Source organism: Callorhinus ursinus, unplaced genomic scaffold (genome assembly GCF_003265705.2).
Source record: "Callorhinus ursinus isolate GAN/ISIS: 27379988/994484 unplaced genomic scaffold, GSC_fseal_2.0 scaffold6, whole genome shotgun sequence".
NCBI classification, from domain to species: Eukaryota; Metazoa; Chordata; class Mammalia; order Carnivora; family Otariidae; genus Callorhinus; species Callorhinus ursinus.
In genome coordinates, this window is record NW_027397068.1 from 29,043,986 (window position 1) to 29,065,732 (window position 21,747).

A 21,747-nucleotide genomic window follows, 5' to 3' on the forward strand; every position below is an offset into this window, starting at 1 on the left:
TATTCGTTAACTTTTTAAAACCAAATTAGATCATTTTGTATGCCCTTTTATTATAGTGTACTTATTTTCACTTGAGTACATATTATCAACATGTTTCCTTGTCAATAAACATTTATGTCCACAGCAGAATTTTTGGTGGCTGTCTAGTATTTCGTTTGTACAGAGAGGTGAGAAAGAGTCAACCTGTTTCCCTTTATTAGGAACTTTTGATCGTTTCCATTTCTCTTTTTGTTGGAAAGGCTACTATAAAGAACATCTGCTTGTGCATATTTTTGTGTGTCACTTTTATTATCCCCTAAAGATGAAGTTCTGGCAGAGGAATGACTGGGCCAAAGGGCACAAACATTTTAAAATCTTTTCACAGATACAGCTAGTCTGCCCTCCAAAACATCACCCTGATTTCCCTTGCCATCAGCAGTGGTGAGTGAGCCACTTCCCTCACTCCATCAGTACTGAGTTCTATCACTGTTTGCCGTCTCTGCCAGTTTGTCTCAGTAACTCACCTTGGTAAAGCCTGGCTGGGCTTTCTCTGGAGGTCAGTGGGGGCACGGAGGTGTACTGGGCCTCACGGGGACAAGCAAGTCAGAGACACAGGACCCACCCCAGGCCAGAAACTTCTGTAGCACACTGCCAGGGAGCCTGGAGCCCTCCTGACTCTGGAAGTATCACAGATAAAGCTCATGTATGCATGCGGGCTGGGTCTTAGAGTAGGCCCCCTAAGACACCCAGGTACACACACAGACACACTTACTGATATACACACAGGGACACACATAGACACAGAGACATATACAGACAGTCACAGAGACATCCACGGAGACATAGACATATATATACATTTACACTAACGGATACAGACACACAAACATCCACAAATGCCGCAGATGCACTCCCTGATATGGACACATAGAGACACCCACGAGCACTCACTTGGACTTGCAGGCCCTAAGCAGATATATCTGTCCTATCTTCTATACATTGGCTCCCATTTCTCTCCAGAGCCAAAATCTTAGCTTGCCTTGGAGAGATGGACTTTTCCTCTGTTCCTTAATGGCTACCTCTTCAAAAGGGAGCCCGATCTCTTAGAGAAACGGAAGGAGACCGCCGAAAGAGTAGCAGTATGTCCCTTCAGCCAGAGCAAGAGGGGCCCCTGCCAGACGCTCATTCTTCAGAGGGCTCCTCTGGCTCATCTCCAGCCCGACTCTTCCTCACAGGGTGAGAAATACCCACAGCCAAGGGGACATGCCCCTTCAGATCTCTGGCCTTCCTTCTAGACCACACTTCAGGAGCTTGGCATCCTGGAATTCTCCCTGGAAGTTCTCCCGATCCTGCTCCCCAGAGGGAGAGTGGGCCTTACTGACAGTGTGCATACCCCAGCCTGAGGGGTGGTCCGGAGCAGCTGTGTAGGGGTGTAGATGGCCAGAGTGTCTGTGTGCATATGAGAGCCCTCCACAGTGTGATGTGGGGCCAGAGGTGGGAAGAGAAGGGGGTCATACTGTAAACTATAAGTTGGTGAGCCAGTTCTCTCCAAGTCACCCCATTTCAGCATAGAACCCAGAGTAGTCCAAGAATGATAAAGTCAAACCTGCCCTTCAGTGTTATTTTGAAGATCTTTTTTCAAAGTAGGAGAATTAATAGTTTATTAGTTTGACTTATAGCCCTTAAATATCTAGCATACTTAGGTATGTGGCATGTAGGCCTCTATTTGTACTCTTGTCCCTGCCCTGTGAATACTAAGAGTGGACCCGAAAGAGAGACTCGCAAGGCCAGAGCCCATGTTTCTCTGTGGCGGAGAAAGGGACAAGGGTCTGGGAGCTAAGGCAACATGTGCCCTGGCACGTGAGTCCATCCTACTGGAGCTGCTGTGAATAATGCCCCTTCCTTTTCAGATCACATTCAGAAAAGACCACCTTGAGGCCTGCCTCCTTTCCTTGGGTTGTGATGTGATGGCGAGAGAACACAGCAACTTCGAGAGCTACTCCATGTGTTATGAGCATGTGTTGGAGCATGCTAGGCAGAAGCTCTGTCAGAAAGAGCAGGTATGTTCCCAGAGAGACAAGAAGTGTGATGGGGAAGGTATGGGTAGGGAGGCCCAGGACTCACTCCAAAGAGGAGACTGGAACAGAGGGTGGGGGAGATGTTCTCATGCAAGAACAGAGGGTAAAAGCTACTCCTCAAATGTCTCCTCCTACTGGTTCATTTTCTTGGGCTCTGGTATTCTCAGCTGCAAGGGTGATGGCCCAGCAACACTGGGTTGTGTGCTTTGGAAGTGTCTAGTGGGGAATATAAAACATTAGTGACAAAGGAGCTGCCCCTCAGGGAAGATACATAGCTTACCTTCTCACCTCAGCAAACACAAAGCACCTTATGCTGTTCCTGGTCTAGCAGAGAAGCCAGGATCCTTGAGTAAACTCTGTCTTCAGGATGTACATCATGGGTCTCACTGATGAGACTTCCTTAAAATGAGGTCCCCCTGGTGGGATCCAAGAGTCACTTCTCCTGTCCTAGATTGCACACTGTTTTAAATGGATTGCATTAGAGGTTCAATGTTATATTACTTTTTACCTAAGAAAAGTGCACAAGTCTGAGAAAAAAATCAAATGAAGCATTCAAATATCAAATGAGTCTCAGCTTCACCCCCAGTTTGGCTTATCCCTGTAGCCAAGTCTTTGGCATTAGTGTGGATACCCGGAAGTTAATGCTATCTTCTGATTTCATGTTAGGCGTCCTAAAGTCCAATGGGGCAACAAACGCAGTCAAGCTCCAGATGGAGCCCAAGGATCTGAAAATGAAGCTCCATTAACACAAATACGAGGTGTATGGAGCATGTTGTGCTGAACTGAGCCATGGTTGGAAGAATAAATGTTTGAGTTTGGTTGTGCATTGTTTTCTCCTGTTCAGGAATTAGATATTATCCGAAGAAGTTCAGATCCACTTGAAGACAACGCTGGTCAGGTAGGTCCATTCTTACCAAAAAGCTTCTCTTTTCCAACTCACAAATCCACATTCTCAGCAGTAGCCAGACAGGGGACTTCCTAGCGTCATTTTCTTGTGCCCCCCGTCAAGAGTGGCCTATAGAATTCTCATCACTGAAGATCTACTGCAGAAACACCTAAGGAGTGTGCTTTCACTTTTTAAGCAATAGGGCTTTCTTATTCTTAGTTTTTTGGTGGTTTTTGTTATTTTTTATTGCTTTGATTTTTCTTTTTTATTGTTAGTTTTGGGTTTGGGGTTGGGGGCTTCGTTTGTCTTCTTTTGAGGCCAGCTTAAGTGAATTCCAAAGTAAAGGTATTTAGGTTGAGGTGTCAAAGAAGGCCCATTTGGAAATGGAGACGAAGACAGCTGAAGTATTTTATCCAATTAAAAAGTGCTTAAGTGTGTCTCTTCTGGGGTCATTCATTCAGCAACCATTCATTGGACACCTACTATGTGTCTGTCTCTGTTCCGAGACCCTTAAGCCAGCCTTAGATTCTTTCACCCATATTTGTACAACAGGATGTTCACCTCTTTCATTAGATTTAAGGTAGAAGAGCAAATCTGACACTGATATACAAAGAACTATTCTATAGTGGCAGTTTGGATTGCTTGAGTTATCTTCCATTAAAACAATATTTCTGCCATTAGGTTGCAGAGCTCAGTCCTACTATGATCATGGAAATCACTGCTCTAAGAGCTCGACTCACAGATTTGGAACAGGAAAATCTGAATCTCAACAAGCAGATTAGAAAAGAAGTCCAGGAAGAATACGAAGCCTTAATCCGAGCTTTGTTTGTGACATGTGTGCACATAAAAGTAAGTGACCTGTCTCGGACGTCTGGGCAATCCCGTGGGAGCCGAGGCTCAGTGACCTCCACAGCCGCTGCACACACAGCGATCAACGACAGAGTGTGTGTGGTAACAAGAGCCTACAGGGCCCATGAATTCTCCAGCACTCTGTGTTCGTGGCAGGGAGGGGTCAGCAATGGGTTGTCATTATTTTGCCATGAGTTTTAGACAATTTAGATGGTTGCTGTTTTCCTCACTCTGCTGCTGGTTGCCGTTGCTGCCATCTGATTGCTGTTAAGGCAGGGTGGGGGGTGTCTCCTCTGAAATCCCAATAGCTGATATCACGGTTTTGTCTATTGAGTGCCACCGTCCAAACAGGAGAGTGCAGTGCCCTGAGCCAGGCCAGACTCCAGTGTCGGTAGCGAGAGGCGCCTTCTGAAAACTCACTGGGCAGATTCAGAATTTGAATTCGCTTTCAGAGAGGTTTTCAACCCGTCAAATGCCTGTCAGCCTATTTCTTCCATCCAGTGTCTGGGAGCCGCTGGCCTGTCAGGGAAGGTCGTCCATCCGGAAGAGGAGAGATGGGGTGCCCATATGCCCACACAGGGGGGTGGGGGTTGGAAAGCCTGTCGCTTTCTTATGATGTCTGAGCAGCTGTAAGACGGAGGCCCTAAAATGGGCCATCACAGAGCCTGGTCCAGCTGCCCCACAGATGTGAACTTCAGGACAAACCTGCCCCCTCTCCTGCTATTGGATGGCTCCCAGAGCCAGCCCCCTCAATGAGTCTGTACTTCATTGTCTCTCCTGGGGCATTCCAGCCAGTCCCTGAAGCTGTTCCATTGAGAGGAGCTTCCACCAGTGCTCTGCCTTGGTGGGTGTCAGAGAGGATTGGAGAGTCCTTCCTACTTATGAAGGAGCCACAAAATACAAATGCTTACAAATATTGTAGGGTCAAAACCAAAATGCACTGGGCCTTGTACTGCAGGAGAGGGATGAACAGCCAGTGAAGTCTGGGATTTGCTCAGTCATCTTTTGGGTATGAAATTATTGAAAATTTTCTTAAGTTTTTTTTTTTTTTAACTTATGCCTGATTCCTAGACAGAAAGTGGATTCTCTACTTCTCCCAGGCTAAACCAGTTCCACAGGCCCCCACAAGTGGAGAATCCCTGTTCTACCCCAGGGTCCCAGGTGGATGGTGAAGCTTTGGCCATGTGGCCAGCAGCCAGACATCCTGCCATGGCTGCCAGACTGGGCAATACCCTCCTGCTTTCCTCTCCAGGGAAGTGGTTCAGAGATGAGAGGACACCCAACTCTCCCCCCTCACCCAAGGATGCAGGGTCTGTAGTTATACTTAGCGATGATCAAGCCCTTCCAACCACAAGCCATTATCCACAAGCCATTCAGAACAGGCTGTTTCATAATGAGATTTCTGCTGGAACCTAAATGGGAAGGTAGCCAGCCTGATTCCTTCCTCTACTTTATCTATTTTTAATGTAGTTCCTCATTTGTGGCTCATCTATAGTGTTCTATCTGGTCGGATTCTGCTGAGTCAACCTGATAGCAAAAATCCCTAGGTTCAAATTCTCAAGCAACCTTTTGGGAGAAGAGGAGTGGTTCAGTTTTCTACCTGTGACCTTCCACTTTTCTATCCACTCAACTTACCTTGGCAGCTGACAGCCTGAGCTTTAAGATGTGTAGGGGTCCACATAATGAAGCCCTGGGGATTGAAGACAACGCTAAAGGGGCTGCTAGTGAGACTCCCAGATAATACCTGAGGGAATAATTGGGTGGATGGTTTTTTCACATGAAATCATTTCTGAAAGTTGGGTTTTAGAAGGCAAAGTGACTCTTCCTTCCCTGCCCTTCTTGAACTTGAGTCTGCAATTTGCAGGAAAAGCTGGATGAGCATCAGATTAATTTGATCCAGAAAGTGTGTGAGCTCATCGGCGAAGTAAGAACAGAAGGGATTGACAATTTGAAGGGCCTAAAGACAAAATGCGGTTCTGCCAGACCTGATGAAGGAACAAAAGAAAACCCAGCCAAAGTACGTGATTTCATTTAGCAATGAGATACCAGCATTTCTTCCCAGCATCTGACCCCTAGCTCACTCTGTATGAGTTCCAGTCTGTGGTTTCCCCGAGAAAGCATTGCATCAGGCATTTAAAAGGGGCACTGGGGCTCACTGCACAATTGTGTCATCCTCTGGAAGGCATGGTTCTGATGTTAGGATTTGTGCCATTCCCTCCGGGGAAAAGTGTTGGGGGCAGGCTTTCCTGAAAGTGAGCCTCTCTCAGCAGGAGCAGCTGCAGGCCTTGGAGCAGGACAGCAGCAGCCTGGCTGCACTTGTGTGCAAAGTGAGGAGCCTGGGCCACTAGAGGCTGGCTGTGCAGCAGGCTCGTTTCCAGGGCCAGCTGAACAGGGCAAAGAAGGTGAGCGCCAGGGGAGGGAGGCCCTACCCAGCAGGGAGCCGTGAGGTGGGTGGCGCCTGGCTTCCTTGGCGGCCTCCCTGCCCCAGTGGCCTGGTGGCCCGTGGCAAGACCAACACGCTTAAAGGATCTGACCGTTGGGGAGTTTTCCTGGGAAGTGGCAATGTGTCAGAGCCTCCAGAGAAACAGGAAAGAGCCAGAAGTAAATGGCAAAGAAGCAAATGGGAGAACAGATCAGAGAATTTAGCACGAGGGAAGGGGAAAGATGGAGGGGGAGACTTTACCAAGGGCTTGAGGCAGCTTCATCAAAATATACTGCAAATCTTTGAGTTTCAAACATGATTATCTGAGGAAAATGAAGTAACAAATCGAAAATCTCCCTCAAGGCGAATTGAAACCAAAACACAAAATACTAGTGGTTTGGACACTTTCACTTAGTGTTTCTGAAAGTCTTTGTTTACTCTGATCTGTCACACTGTACTTAAACAAAGACAGAGAAGAAGTGACCGGTGGGAGCTCCTTGCTACCGGAAGCTTTAAAAAACAATGGTAACTGAAGTGGTCTAGAGACTCTTATAAACTAAAACTATGGAAAGGAAACTTATTCTCTATCTCACTGTGTTTGGGATGTTCACAGGAAGCTCTGCAAAGTAAAAAAGAGTGCTTGAGCATCCAGCTTATGGCAGAACAAGAAGTGGTTTTATTTCGTCAACAGTTACTGGCTCTAAGGCAGGCCCTGGCCAGGGCTCAGGCCGACAACACCAGGATGCACGAGCGGCAGGATAACCAGGTATCTGAGCCTCAGGAGCCCTCTGCCTCCCTCTCTCTAACCTCGCTCTGCAAAGCTGCATGTGGTAGTGGAAGCAGCACCATAGCTGCCCAGAGCAGTCATCGGGGCTCCACAGTGTGAGGCCGAGCACAGAGCACGGCCAGAGAACCACTGCCCAGACCTCAGCTTCCCTTCTCCCTCCTCTCTAGCCCAGCAACCAAGGAGAGTGGCCAAAAGGCTTTTGGTTTTGTTTGTATTTGGCTAAGATGGGCAAGTACTACCCATACAGAAGACCATTCTTCAGTGTAGTGTGTACGTGTGTGTTTCTCTGAGGATCTTATTACCCAGAGGGCATCTTGGGGTGGAGGTCTCTGCCCTTTACACAGTCCTTCCATCTCCAAGCACACTTTCCATTGACAGCAACCTTGTGCATGTGGAGTGTGGCCCAGCCATCAGCATTATTCCCCAAACTGAGTCTTGCGTCCTTTCCGGATGATCCATACTAAGTCTTCATTTCAGAAGTTACTGCTGCTCAGGAGGGGCCAGCACCAAAAGAAAGGTGTTTCCAAGTTTAAGCCCTTGATAACTGTGCCAACTCTCTGATCATGAAGGAAGCAGAAAGACCCTAGGTGTAGAGAGAGAAGAGCCGAGTGTAATAAGAGCCTGGGAAAGCTGGGCATATTTAAAACCTAACATATAATTTGTTCCTTCTAGACCCTACATCCTCCATTATTGTGCATCAGGTGAACAATGGTGTATAATTATGCAAACTGTAACGTCACCATACAAACAGTGTTAGTATTACAACTGAGGATGGACCCTCTGGTGCTTATGGTGCTACTGCTTAGAAAAATTTCAGAACAGGACCAAATTGTTACTACTCTTTTCCTTCTTTAGCCATCTGGAACCTGGCTTCCCCAGAGCTATTCTGGAAGTCAAAACAGAGGCAAGATTAGAACCTCCTTTGTCCACTCATAGCGTGTATTACATCACCCCTTCTCCACGGGCCAACCCTTCCCTGCTATCTTGTGATTAATGCTCAGTGACACTGCACATGTACTATGAGGTAGATAGAACTATGTGGTTAATAAGCTGAGTAACATACATATCATCACGTTTGGGCACCGGAAGTCCGAACTGTTTGACCTGGTATTGCTGGTGGCATTACCACTTGCCTGGCTTTTCCTGTTTGTTCCTTTTTTTCCCTCCCCAACTGTTGCCTCGGGGCTTACAGTAAATGCCAAGCCGGCCTGGGTCCTGGTAGTCTTGCTGCCTGCTAGCCCGGACCTGAACGGCCGGGCTCTAGGACCCTGAGCCCAGGAGTACGCCACAGAGTCGGGCCCCTGGGCCCTACTGGAGGGGATGGTTATCCCGTTGGGCAACTTCTCGTTCCCTGCCTTTTGCTGAGAGGAAAGACTCTGTGCCTTCTTCGTTTCCTCTGGCCTTTTCCTGCCACAGGCTCGACTGCTGAGAGAGTTGCAACACCGAGCAACCCAGGAGGCTCGCCACCAGCAACAGATGGATCTACTGAAAACCCCCAGCATGGGGGCGCTCTTGGAAGATGTGGAGCAAAAGGAACAGCACCTGCAGCTCCTGACGGAAGTGGCTAAGAGGGCTTCCAGACTGGGCCAGCTGCAGCAGAAGAGAAGTCAGAGGGAACTCCAACAGGTAACTCCAGAGAGAGGAAGCTGCCGCTCGGAAGCCAATCAGGATGCACCAGACAGAGCTGGGGCCTTCTTCTGGAATTTTCCATGCCTCTGGTGTCCCTCACCTTTGTCATTTCTAGGCCCACCAGGATAATGGAAATACTTCTGCCCACGCTGCGGTGATGCTCGGGCTGTTTATGGTGAGAGAGGAGGATGATGGCTTCACTGCCTCAAGGCCCAGAATCTTGGCACCTTTATAACCCACATGAAAAACATGTTTCCACTTGGCTATAATTTTTGAACTAGGGATCCTTTAGAAAATTCCAACAGTTAATCTGGAAGAGCAGAAAGTATTATGGAAGCTATTATAAGAGGATTTTATTCAAGGTATTTCTGGAACTTCAGAGACAAAAAGGAAAGGCAAAAGTGACTTCCAGACACAATATACTTTTGTTAAATATACCCCTACAGCAAAAAAAGGAAGAAACAATAGATGTAGATGTGGATTAATGCAAGCTCCAACAAAGGAGACCACAGAATGTAATCCAATATAAAAGGCAAAAGAAGTAGCACCTTCCAGAGCAGGCACTTCTCATGCATTCGCCAAAGGAATAAATCACTTAATTAATTCACCAGAGATGTTAGGAAACAGAAGTTGGACAGTTAAATTAAATTATTGGCCAAGTGTTTCAGGTGCTTAAAGAGGAGATCAATGAGAAGTCTACAAAAATAAAAAAGGGCAAAAATTGAATTGAGGCAATGCTAGAGAAAATATTTGTGGAGAAATGGAGAAAAAAACGAGTAGCTTTAGACTAAAAGAAAATTAGAATTTCACATTTATTTTATGAAAACTAAACTAAAATATGACTTGAATCCTTAAGAAAATTTTGGTGTCACATATTTATCTTTCAAGTTATGCTTTTCTAAAAACCACCACAAAAATAAGGTGTTAGCGGGCACCTGGGTGACTCAATCGTTTGAGTGTCCTGCTGGATCTCAGCTCAGGTCTTGATCTCAGGGTCATGAGTTTGAGCCCTGCATTGGGCTCCACACTGGGTATGGAGCCTACTTAAAAATAAATAAATAATAAATACATACATACATACATACATACATAAAGTGTTAGTTTCTCAAAGTCCTCTCTAGTTAACTAATTTTTGTCTAATGGTAAAGAATCTAAAAGTAGTCAAAACAAATGTTTTGAGGCTTCTCTCAACAAATACATGTTTTTAGTATATGTATGTAACAACCTAAACCACCCCTCTACCTCTGCTGGCAGCCCCTGTGCCCCTGGGCTTACTGTCCCATTCCCCACCAACTAGCAATCCACCCTCAGCCAGCAAGAGCCCCTACGACCCACAGTGACTTCTTTAATCCATCTCCAACCTCCAATTCCAAGGGCAGATTTTGACCATCTGACCTTGGAGAGCATGACTGTCCTTGCCTACCTCCTGCTCCTGGGGCCACCATTTAGAGCAGAGGCCCTAGAGTCAGACTTCCTGATTCACACCCCGGGGCCTTCCACTGCATGACTTTAGGCTAGATCATGGTCTCTCTGTGCTTCAGTCTTCTCATCAGTACAATGGAGAACAATATACTCATTTCGTGGGATTTTTTAGAAGGATTAACTCAGGTAATTCCAATGAAGCACTTAGAACTGAAACTGATACACAGCTCTTGATAAATATTGGCTATATGTCTTTTTGCTGGGAATATGAATGAAAGTGGACAATTTTGGAAACAGATTGACCTGGTTTCAGATCCTGGCTCTGCCACTAACTGGTTGTGGGATCTTGGGCAAATCACTGCACCTACCTCTGTGAAGTGGGCTGGGATCCTTTTTAAGGTCCTAACACAACACAAGATCCTTCCTAAGCATGTTTTTCTCCTTTGCGAATATTCTTCAAATTGGTTTAGCCCCAGCCCGGCTCAGGGAGTCTTGACATGTTTTTCCTGGTTCCTGCCCATGGGGACTGGGGAGCCTACACCAATACTTAGAGTACATACAGGGACCTTGGGCCTAATTTGTATTAGGACGTTTTCCTAACTCTGGGGATCTGATCTCCTACTGAAAGTTAAACCACACTTGAGAGCATCTGTACACACAAGAAACTGCCCCTTAACATTTGTAAGACGAGCCTGTGGTCACAGCTTCAGGAGTTCACAGGCCTTCTCACTGGGTCCATGCAGACAGGAGTAGGATTTAAAACACATGTGGCTGAATTTTTGATATTAGCATGTGGATTAGTTTGTTGTAACAAATCACCGCAAACTGGATGGCTTAACACAACACAAATGTATGCTCTCACAGTTCAGGAGGCCAGAAGGCTGAAATCAAGATGTTGGCTCCTCCTGGGGGCTCTGAGGAAGAGGCTGTTCTCTGCCTCTCTCCTAGCTTGTGGTGGCAGCCTATAGCCCTTGACATTCCTTAGCTTGTACGGACATCACTCCGATCTCTGCCTTCCCCCTCCGATGGCCCTCTCCCTAGGTGTCACTCTGTGTCTGAACCCTTTCTTCTTCTTATAAAGGCATCAGTCATTGTATGTAAGGCCCACTCTTAACCCAATATGACTTCATCATAATTTAATTACATCTGCAAAGACTGTTTCCAAGTAGGGTTACCTTTTGAGGTTCTAGGTAGACGTGAATTTTTTTTTGTGGGGGGAACACTATTCAATCCACTATACTATTATTGCTTTTTTATACTTTTTAATTTTATAATTATAATTACATTACTTTTTATACTTTTAGTAATTTTTATAATTAAATTACTTGGTATAACCTATATAAATTTATATTTATATAAATAAAAATGTTTCAAAAGAAAAAACTACCTGTGCTCTCTGTGGATGAGGTGCACTTTGGACCCAGCCACACTCTGGCTGGGGGTCTAAGGGCCAGCTGTGCTAGCAGAGAGCCACATGAGTAAATACAAAGGTCACCTCTTGGTAGGGGCCTCGCATAAGGCCTGGGAGACGGTGCTCAGGGCGTCCCTGCAGATGATGAGCTGAACCAAACAGAGATCTGGGAGAGAGATCGGGTCTTTCCTCTGCTTGAAACTGCCCAGGGGCTCCCTCCCATCCCTGGGGTAGTTTCGTGGCTTTGACCCACAAGGTCCTCTGTGAACTGGGCCCTTCTCCATTTCCTCCCCTCCCCTCCCCTCCCCTGTGGTGATATAAACATAAAAGATAAAAATGTTGTGAGAGAACTCCTGGCTATGATAAGGTAATAAGGGGATCCAAGGGCTGCCTCTGTTCCTCTTTGGTTAAGTTCTTGGCCTTCTTGGAGCTCTCATTAGAAGGCTGAGTTCAGCCTGACCAGGACTGTATGAGGGCTTGTATTCCTGGGGCAGCCTGGACCCACACTCTCCGAGGAACCCCAGGAACTAAAGTATGCACCAAAAAGTATCTCTGCTTCCTAAGCACTTTTCCCCTCAGATGAGAAGCCGGCTTGCCCAGGAGCGCAGTGTGAAGCTGGATGCTTTCCAGAGCGTACAAGAGCTACAAAGTCAGCTTAATGATGCCGAGCGATTGTCTGTCCAGATGAGCTCACCAGGTGGTGGGCAGGTCCCCTACTCTGGCTAGCACAAACTCCCAGGGTCTGGGGTCTGCAATGAGGAGGATCTCAGGGTCTAGCCATAACAACGCAGTGGTTATTGAGTGGGTGCTCCATGATGGCTGTTGAATGAATGAATGATACATGAATAAAAAAACTTCATTCTGATTTGTAGTCATAACTTTCTACTTTAGTTCACCTTAGAGTACTGACATCCTATACTAAAAGGTTTTAGTCATAAAAACTGGTCTCAGAAGTGTGTAATATACCACTTACAGAACATTGGGTACTTCACTATATTTTGTCTTAATGCCTTGGGACATCAATGACCACATTTCTCAGATGTTATTTATAAAGTATATTATGATTCGTGGGAGCTGGGGACCGGAGGAGTCCTATAGAAATGGCAATCAAAACAGCCCTCTGGGCAATGTAGCTAGCAAGCAGCACGGAGCAGGGGTCAAACCCCGGATGTCTCTAAACTAGCTTCCTCCCCTATAAGTTGAGGATGAAATACATTCTAAGTTCTTTTCTAGATCTATCAAAAGTATCATCAAATATCAGTATACACAACTGACTTATTATTAAGATCAGTCAAGCCTCTGCTTTTCTGTTCCGGTGTAGCCTGGTGGTTGAGGGTGTGAGCTTTGGTTCAAATCCTGACTCTGTCACTGCTAGCTATGTGACCTTAGACAGGCTATTTAGCCTCTCTGTAAACTGGGACTCTCCACCTCAAAAGGGTATTCTGAGGATTAAACGAAATAATGCACGTCTGCCACATTGTTTAAAAACACTAAAACACTTGTTTTAGTTGTTTAAAAACACTAAATAACTGTGCAAATGTTGATTATGATGCTCCCAACATCAGAAGCATCAGAGGCAAGGACAGAGTTAAGGGGCGAGCTCTCTTTACTTGGCATTAGCATGGATTCCCCTTAGGATCTCACAACTCCTGGGAAACTATAACATGTTCTAGTGCAGTTATTCTTAAAATACTTAAGGGAAAAACAAATGAAATCATTTGGCTGACAAAACTGTGAAATGTTGAGAGGTAGACTGGTTTCAGTTCGCTTGATCCCGGTTTGACGTTTTTCACCAGCACTGATTTCTCTCTCACAGCCTCTGGGCTCTGAGAATGCTGGGAGCAGAGAGGAAGTGGAGCGCCTTGGGAAGCAAGATGGCTGCCACCGCTGTAGCTCCCCTGCTCTGTTCAGCTCTTGGGGCCGGAGTCAGTGCGGAGATGGGACAGTTGAAAAGAATCAGCCTCAGACTGGGCTGACTCGAGTCACGTGCCCGGGTTTGAGCAAATCACTAAAGCCAGAGACTAAGACGCTCAGTGCGCTTAGGATCAGCTCACATGTCCCTCCCCTGGAGCTGAGGATGGGGTCAGCTCACTCTCTCCTCTTCCCAGTAACTATTTTAAATCTTCCTGGCCTCTTCAGACCTTCAAACACTGTCCTCCTCTCCAGCCAACACCGTACCTCAGTTTCACAGAGCAGTTAAAAGCCATCCAGTGGGAACCCCCCACTATATCTTGAACCCAGCCCACCTACATTAGATACTCAGCTGCTTCTCCATCCTTCCTGATAAAATGGAGAAGGTGCCCCTTCCTGGGGCCAATCCCAATGCATGGGATCCCATTTGGTCCTTCTTTTTCAGGGGCCTTGAACTAATTTTTATCTGCTTTCTCTCTACATGCTCATATTTCCCACCCATCTACCCTTCTAATCTTGTGACCTATTGAGTATATATGTGCCAGGATCATAAAATCCACCATAAAATAAAATTAACATCTATCCAGTTGCTTGAGCCAGAAATCTAGGAGCTATTCTTTGTCACCCTGCAAATCCAGTTAATTACTGAGTCTGATTAATTTGAATATCCCTAAGTCTGTCCACTTCTACCCACCACAGTCCAAGTCACCTATCATATCCTTCTCTTTCACTTGGTCATGTGACCCTCAGGCAAAAGATTCCATCCAAGTTTTGACATCTTCACTCAGAATTGACGAAGCTGGATTAGATGTTCATTTTAAGCTCTAAAATTTTATGGATCAAATCTAGGCCTATACACTGCAACCAGAGATATAATTTAATATTTTTTAACATTATAGGCCTTATACCTCGGGCTCAGTATTCCCTCCGTTCTGCGCCCACATCATCCAGACACTCACAGCAACACCTTTTAAAGACTAATCTTATGAGCAGTAAAATAACAAGAAGGATTCAAAGGCCAGACACTGTAAGTAATGATCAATTTGGTTATATATGTGAAACAATGAAAATGTAAATATGAAATTATGGTTTTAGGTTCACTTCAAACTTACATTAAAAATATCAGGCTCTTATCTAGATACCTGGGTCTAGATAATAAAATTCTGGATTTCTCACAGGGGAATTTGTTCATGAATTGTTTCTGAATCAATGCATTTGTGGGAAGAAGGATGATCCAGGGTTTCCCACTCTGACATCTTGCTGATGCTATTCCTCAGTAATAGAATTCTGATGTCAAAACAATTCAGCCCAAAAGCACTTACTCAATTGCAATTAAACAAATGGATGTGGAAGTCAGTATCAACACCTTGCTGTGTTCTGTCTCTGAATTTCTTCTCTGAATTTCTTCTTTTTCTTCCATCATCTACAATAATTAACTAGCAGCATGAGATCAGTTATCTGAGTTCCCTGGCAGAGCAGAAAGTTTCAGAAGTCATTTTAAAAACATGTGAGAAATCTACCCTCCAAAGAAATTCTTGGAACACAGATTAGGTCAAGGTATAGCACGTATATGAAGATTTTTTTTTAACATTTCAGCTTTTAGTTTATGTAAAACATTTACACCCTCTTCCACTGCCTTCTCCGCACTACTTTGATAAGTATTACACTCTTTGCTCCATTGTTTCTTAGAATCCCCTCCAGAAGTTTACATGTCAACACATTTAAGAATTCCTGCCTCTTGCTTTGAGGAAAAGTAAAAGAAAAAGATTTAATCATATTGTCAGAGAAAATATGCCAATTCTAAGGTCTTTTTTGAGGGTGTAATTCTGCAGCTGAGGGTCTAGTTATTGGACCAAACATTTGTTGCAGTATTTCTGAACATGTAGTTAAGGAGTCATACACAGAAAGGGAAGAAACAGGTCGGGAATATCCATTTGAGGTCCTTGAACAAGTAGGACCACATTATTAATGCCCGCCATTTGCTTGACTTACCAATCTCTGTGCAGTCATCTTTCACCAAAAGGTGAAATTCTAGTATATGGCTGTTTGTTTCTGAAAAAGCCTTTTCCAAAAGGAAGCAATATTCAGTTGGTGTGTATGGGACCACAAGGGCTTTTAAGATTCACTCCATCCCCATTTCACTCCCAAAAGCAAATGTTGCTCTCATGGAGGTAGTTGAGGATTATAACTCATGGCTAAGAAGGCTGCTTAAGTCACTAAATGCATTTGAGGAGATCCACTGTATTCGAAAGATTCAAAAGGGTGATGCTCTAAACAAACCCTAATAAGTAGAGTGTTTTGTGGCCCATTAACTCGTGTACACTATAAAAACCCCAAGCAAAAAGCCTAAGGTCCAGGAAAGGCACAAAAGAATTGGAGGCTCTTCGAATCTAAGCTCTGGCTTCTTAAGAAAGGCCTATGAGACAAATCAGATAAATACAGACTGAAGAGGAATTTATACATAGCTGGAATGTAAGACCGCCAATGATTTTCTATAAAACAAAACACTGCACTAAGACAAATGATAAACTATTAAGGAACTTTTAGATTACTCCACATATGGGATATCTTTTTTCCTTAGATGAAAATGGCTTTCTGTTGATAGATTTAATTCATGACCAGTTCCCTTTATGACAAGTGGCAAATACAAGAAGGCACCCTAAATGGCCTAACCCAGACTGACCCAATGATCTTGGTCTTATGAGTAACAGTGACTTTTAATGATATCTCCAATATCTATTTAATCTTTATATTACAGGTACCTATTAAACACAAAAAAAAGGTCTGACAACGTCTTTCTACCCAATGTGGCAGAAAATGTTCAACATTCAGCTTTTCAAGTTCGCACAGCTCCATCTATAATCCCATAAGGACCTGACTGGTAATCATATATGCTTTTCCACATTTTGTTTCCTTGAGCATTTGAATGAATAAAAATGATTCTAACCTCCATTAAAACTTTACCTAATTTTTATTAAAGTACTATGAAGAGTACTAAGTGTGGAAGGACTGAGATGATTATATCCGAATGTCCCGAGTGAGGTAGGGTTTGGCCTTAGGTTTTGAGAACTTAGAGTTGATCCACATTTCTACAACCTAGGCCTTGCCTTTGGTCAAGCAACAGCCTCTCATTATGGGTTCTAGATTGCTGATGAGGTGGTGGGAACCAGGAGAGAGGGCATTGCTGCTAAGCAGTATTTATTAGCAAATGAAAAACCAGAACGGATTAATCTAAATAAACTTCAGAGCACTTATTTCTATTTGTTTCACTTAAAAACATCATCCTCTCTTAACAGTTTTTTATCCTTCCTACAAATACTGAAACCCTCTTCAGACTTTTGTAAAGTCCTGATCCAAGTCTTATTGTTCAGACAAGAAAATGTATCCTGGGTAAGGGAATAAATAGGTAGATGACTGGAACAGAACAGACCAGAGAAACATCTACATACATAAACTTAAATATGATATATATAGTTTTTCAAATTAAGGATAAGGTTGAGTCTATTTGAAGTAGAATAAATTATCACTTACACTATACAAAATGAATCCCGAATGGATTCAAGATCTATATGCGTGCACACACACACACACAAACACACATGCACAAAGACACACACACAAACTTATTTCTGAAATAGAACATGAAAAACAAAAGCTAAGAGGAAGATTGATGACTTTGATGTCAAAGCTAAAAATTCAGCATGACTAGGTATGGTACCAGTTATTAATTTATGCCTCTCAGCTCTAAATTCATTCTTGTCTGCTGTGATATGATTAATATGGACCCTGTAAATATTTCTTCTTTGCCCACTGCAAGATTTTAAGCTTTGTCAGGGGAGAGTACTGAAGGGACCTTGGAGAAGGAGGTTCTGGGGTGCTCCTCTTGGCAGGCTCCTGCCATGTCCATGGCTTCTGTAGCACCAGGCTTCAGTGCAGGAATGCTCAGAAGAGCATGCAGCTTCCTGGTGGAGGGCCACTGGCATGGTGCCTTCTGTGAAGGGCTTTCTCCTCCTGCTCCCCTTCTGTGAGGGCTGCTTCCCAGCCTCAATGACCTTCTCTGCCATCCAGTGAGCCTTGGTCACACCCTCTCCAATGGATGTCAGCTCTGGAGGGTAGTGGCTGCTCACTATTTCTGCTATCCCTATATTCTTCAGAGTTCTCTTTATTGCTTCCCAGCCAATCCTCCCATTACTTCAACCCCTTGTTATAGTTAATAATCCTTTATATTAAACTTTCTCACAATTTGATTACTGGGTGGTTTCTATCTCTTAATTGGCCCATGAGTAATACAGAACTGATACCAGTAGTGGAGTGGTCTTAGGGGACAGACTCACAAAAATGGGGTTTGGGGATTTGTTTCATTGCACCCTTGGGCTTGAACACAGTGCTGAGCTCCTTGACAATAAGAAATGGAATACTAGTAATCCTTTGCATGCAGTGGCATGACAACTTACCAAGTTATTACCCGTGGTTGATTGTGATGAAGCCTACTGAAGCATATGCCTTGGGAGCCTAATTTGCTACTATACTGACTCTCATGGCAATAATGATGACCATAAATACTGGGGTGTGGGATGGACTTTCTTGGATGCACTTCATTTTATTTATTTATTTTATTATGTTCCATTAGCCACTGTATATTACATCATTAATTTTTGATGTAGTGTTCAATGATTCGTTTGTTGCGTATAACACTTTAGCACTTACAGAAGAAAATGACAAGCTCTGGTCCTTTAATTCTCAGCTCAGATCATGGTCTGAAAACCAGAGAGCTTCCACGGCACCCTTTAAAAAAAAAATCTCTTATTTCTTGTAGTCACAGGGGTAATACTGCTAAAAAATCAAGCATAAATTTTAATTGTGCAGAATGCTAAATGATAATGACAGTTGAAATCACAATCCTGTCATTTCTCATTGCTATTGAGATGGGCTCTCATTTCAATGGTCATGGTGCAATCCCAGAATAGCAGAAGGCAACTGCCAAGGACAAGGTGGGTATGTCTATTATAAAGGGCATCAGGGACATATCAGTATTCAGATTATAGACCTGGCACTTAGGTATCTTTGGTGGTTAGCGTGTCCCCCTGAATGAAATCATATGGGCAGCCAATTAAAATATTGCTTGATCTATACAACAGGAAAGACTCTGGTAGCCAAACACCTGGCTTGAGTTAGCACAGAGGAGAGTCATAGTCTCTCAGATTCCATACCTAAGTCAATTTACAGACCTTGACCTCTTGGGAGGCTGGATCCCCTTGAGAAAGGACCCTATACCACTGCTGTAGGTACACATCATAAATCTTCTTCAAAACATTTTCCTAAGGGATCTGTAATCATTTCCTAGAGTTACTGTTCATCAGAGAAAAAGAAATATCTAGACTATTTGGTGAAGAATAGGCACTACCTCCAAATTAATTCTAATTCCTGGGAACACAAGGGATGCCTGGCTGGCGCAGTTGGTAGAGCGTTGTGACTCTTGATCTCAGGGTCATGAATTCAAGCCCCACATTTTGTATGGAACCTTCCTAAAAAATAAAATTGTAATTCCTGGGAACACAAAACACGCTGTGGCTCACCAGTCAAAATGAAGGCTTACAGTGAGGTAACAGAAGGAGTCTCAGGTTCAAATTACAGTGGACCCAGTCAATCCATGGACCCACCATGTGGTTATTTCCACAGTTCCTGAATGGATAATTGGAATAGACATAATAACAACTGAAAACACTCCTATATTGGTTTTTAACCCATGAGTTGAAGGCTCATTATTGTAGGAAGAGATCATTGGAAGCCCCTGGAACTTCCCCTCTCAGGAAAGTAAACTAGAAGCAATATTATATCCGTGGGGAAACTGCAGAGATTAATGCCACCATCACAACTTAAAGGAAACAAGGGTGATGATACCTATCACACTGCCACTTAAATCACCACTTTGGCCTGTGCAGAAAACAGGTGGATCTTGGAAAATGACTACGGACTATCAGGTTCACATCTTAATGAGGTGGTGATTCCAATTGCAGCTGCTATCTCAGATGTAGTATCTTTACTGGAGCAAATGAGTATCCTCCTGGCATTTGTTATGGGGTTGTTGACCCAATTTCTTACACCTTTTGTTCCGTAACAAATTGTAAGGACCATGAGGAGCAGTTAGCTTTTTACCTGGTACGGCAGCAGTATACTGTTGAAGTCTGGCCTTAAGACTTTGTCAATTCTACTCTCTGCCATGATAGAGTCTGTAGAGGCCTTGATCATCATGATATTCTACAAAAATCACATTGGTCCCCTATGTTGGTAACATTATGCTGATTGGATATGACGAGTAGGAGGCAGTAAATATTTTGGCGCCTTAGTAAAACATGCAAGAACTAGAAGGTAAAAGAAACAATTCCACAGAAATTTAGGGCTATTAACCCGTGTAGTTTCTGGGTGGGTTCAGTGGTTTCGAGCATGTTAAATATCTCCCTCTAAGGAGAAAGACAGTTTGCTTCAGCTCACACTATATACCATGAAAAAAAGGCATGATGCTCAGTAGGCCTTTCTGGATTTGAAGGCAACATGTACCATATTTGAGTTTGCTATTTCAACCCACCTCTAGAGTTACCTATAAGATTACCAATTTTGAGTGGTGAGCAGAGCAAGAGAAGGTTCTGTCATGAATTTGAGTTACAGTATAAGCTGTTCTGCCATATAGGTCTTATGATCCAGCAGAGCAGGTGATTCTAAAAGTGTCCCGGCATGTATAGAGCCTTTGTCAAGCAGAAACACAGGGCTTAACCCTAGGATTTTGGAGCAAATCCATGCCCTCTTTTGAAGATAACTATTCTCCTTTTATGCCTTATAGAGACTGATGACCCAGCCATGGGATGGTAGGTGAGCAGGTAGCCTGACCTTCACATCATGAGTTGGGTGTTGGAGAATCTACCTAGTCATAAACTTGAGCATGCACAGCAGCAATCTATCATCAATGGAAATAGTTTACAATTGTTAACTTGCTGGAACACTTCTGAAAGGTACAAATAGCTTCCATGAACATGTGGCTCAGACTCTTTCAACACCAACTCCTGTTGCCTCCTCTTCCTCAGTCAATACCTCTGGTCTGGGGTGTTTCTAACAACTAGCTAGCCAAGAAAAAAAAACATCAAACCTGGTTTATAGATAGGTCTGTAGGATATATTGGATCCACCCAAAGGTGGACAGCTGTACCCCCACCCTCCACTCAAGAGCAAGCCTAAATAAAAGGAGTGCAAGAAAATCTTCCCTGTGCAAAATGCAAGTAGTACATTTGACTGTCCACTGTGTCTGATCTGAGACATGGCCAGAAGTACAAATTCACACTCATTTTTGGGTAGTTGCTAATGGTTTGGTTGGAGAGTCAGAGACTTGGAGGAAATAGTAAAGGTTGGTGACAAGTAAATGTGGAAAGAGGTATGTGGATGGATCTCGGAATGGGAACACACTGTGAAGATATTCGTAGCCCATGTCACTGAAGGGCATCTACAGCAAAGAAGCCTCTTATTAATCAGGTGGATAAAATAATGCACTCTACGGGTGTCAGTCAGTCTCATTCCCCAGCTACCCCAGGACTTGCTCAGTGGACCCATGAACAACGTGACTATGGTGGCAGAGCTAGAGGCTATGCATGAGCTCAACAACATGGATCTCCCCTTACCAAGGCTGACATGCACTACCCACTACTGCCTAATCTGTCAAGAGCTGAGGCCAATACTGAGGCTGCAATATGGTATTAATCTCACGGGTAACAGCCATCCATGTGATAGCAATTTGGTTACATTGGGCCTTTTCCATCATAGAGGACAGAGATTCATCTTGAGTAGAATACACACACATTCTGGGTATGGTCTATAAGGCTTCTGCCAGCACTACTATCTGATACACATACTCACAGAATGCCTTATCCACTGTCATGGCATTGCCTATAGCACGGCTTCTAATTAAGGAATCAATTTCACAGTAAAGGAAATGTTGAGGTGAACTCATGCCTGTGAAATTAACATCCCCCAACACCCAGAAGGGGCTGGTCTGATTGAAAGGTGGAATAATTCATTGAAAACTCAGTTGGAATTGTTGGGAGATACCACCTTGAAAGGATGGACTTGTCTCACAGGAGGTAGCATATGAACCCAGGAATCAGGGGTAGAAGTGGGCAAGACTCCTCAGAATTATACTTCTCATCTCAGGAACCTTAAGCTGAGCTGGTTTGGAGGTCTTAGTTCCCAAGATTTGTTTCAACCAGGGACACAACAATGGTTCTATTGATATAAGACCTAAAATGAGACTGCCACTTGACCATCTTGGGATTCATAAGCCACTAAACCAATAGGCCGCAAAAGGTGTTACCCCTACTGGCTGGAATGG

The 21,747-nt window shown here is 44.1% G+C and overlaps 1 protein-coding gene across 1 annotated transcript in view; it reads left to right on the plus strand.

Annotated features, from left to right (window-relative positions):
• Positions 1-16,244, plus strand: part of LOC112813989 (coiled-coil domain-containing protein 162-like) — a 60,626-nt gene extending 44,382 nt beyond the window's left edge. The window contains 11 exon segments of the mRNA XM_073894256.1: positions 1,890-2,039; positions 2,902-2,955; positions 3,625-3,792; positions 5,657-5,809; positions 6,063-6,194; positions 6,828-6,980; positions 8,418-8,627; positions 12,043-12,163; positions 14,274-14,401; positions 16,133-16,159; positions 16,161-16,244. Coding sequence (XP_073750357.1) covers positions 1,890-2,039; positions 2,902-2,955; positions 3,625-3,792; positions 5,657-5,809; positions 6,063-6,194; positions 6,828-6,980; positions 8,418-8,627; positions 12,043-12,163; positions 14,274-14,401; positions 16,133-16,159; positions 16,161-16,244 — 1,380 coding nt within the window.
• The last annotated feature ends 5,503 nt before the right edge of the window (positions 16,245-21,747 follow it).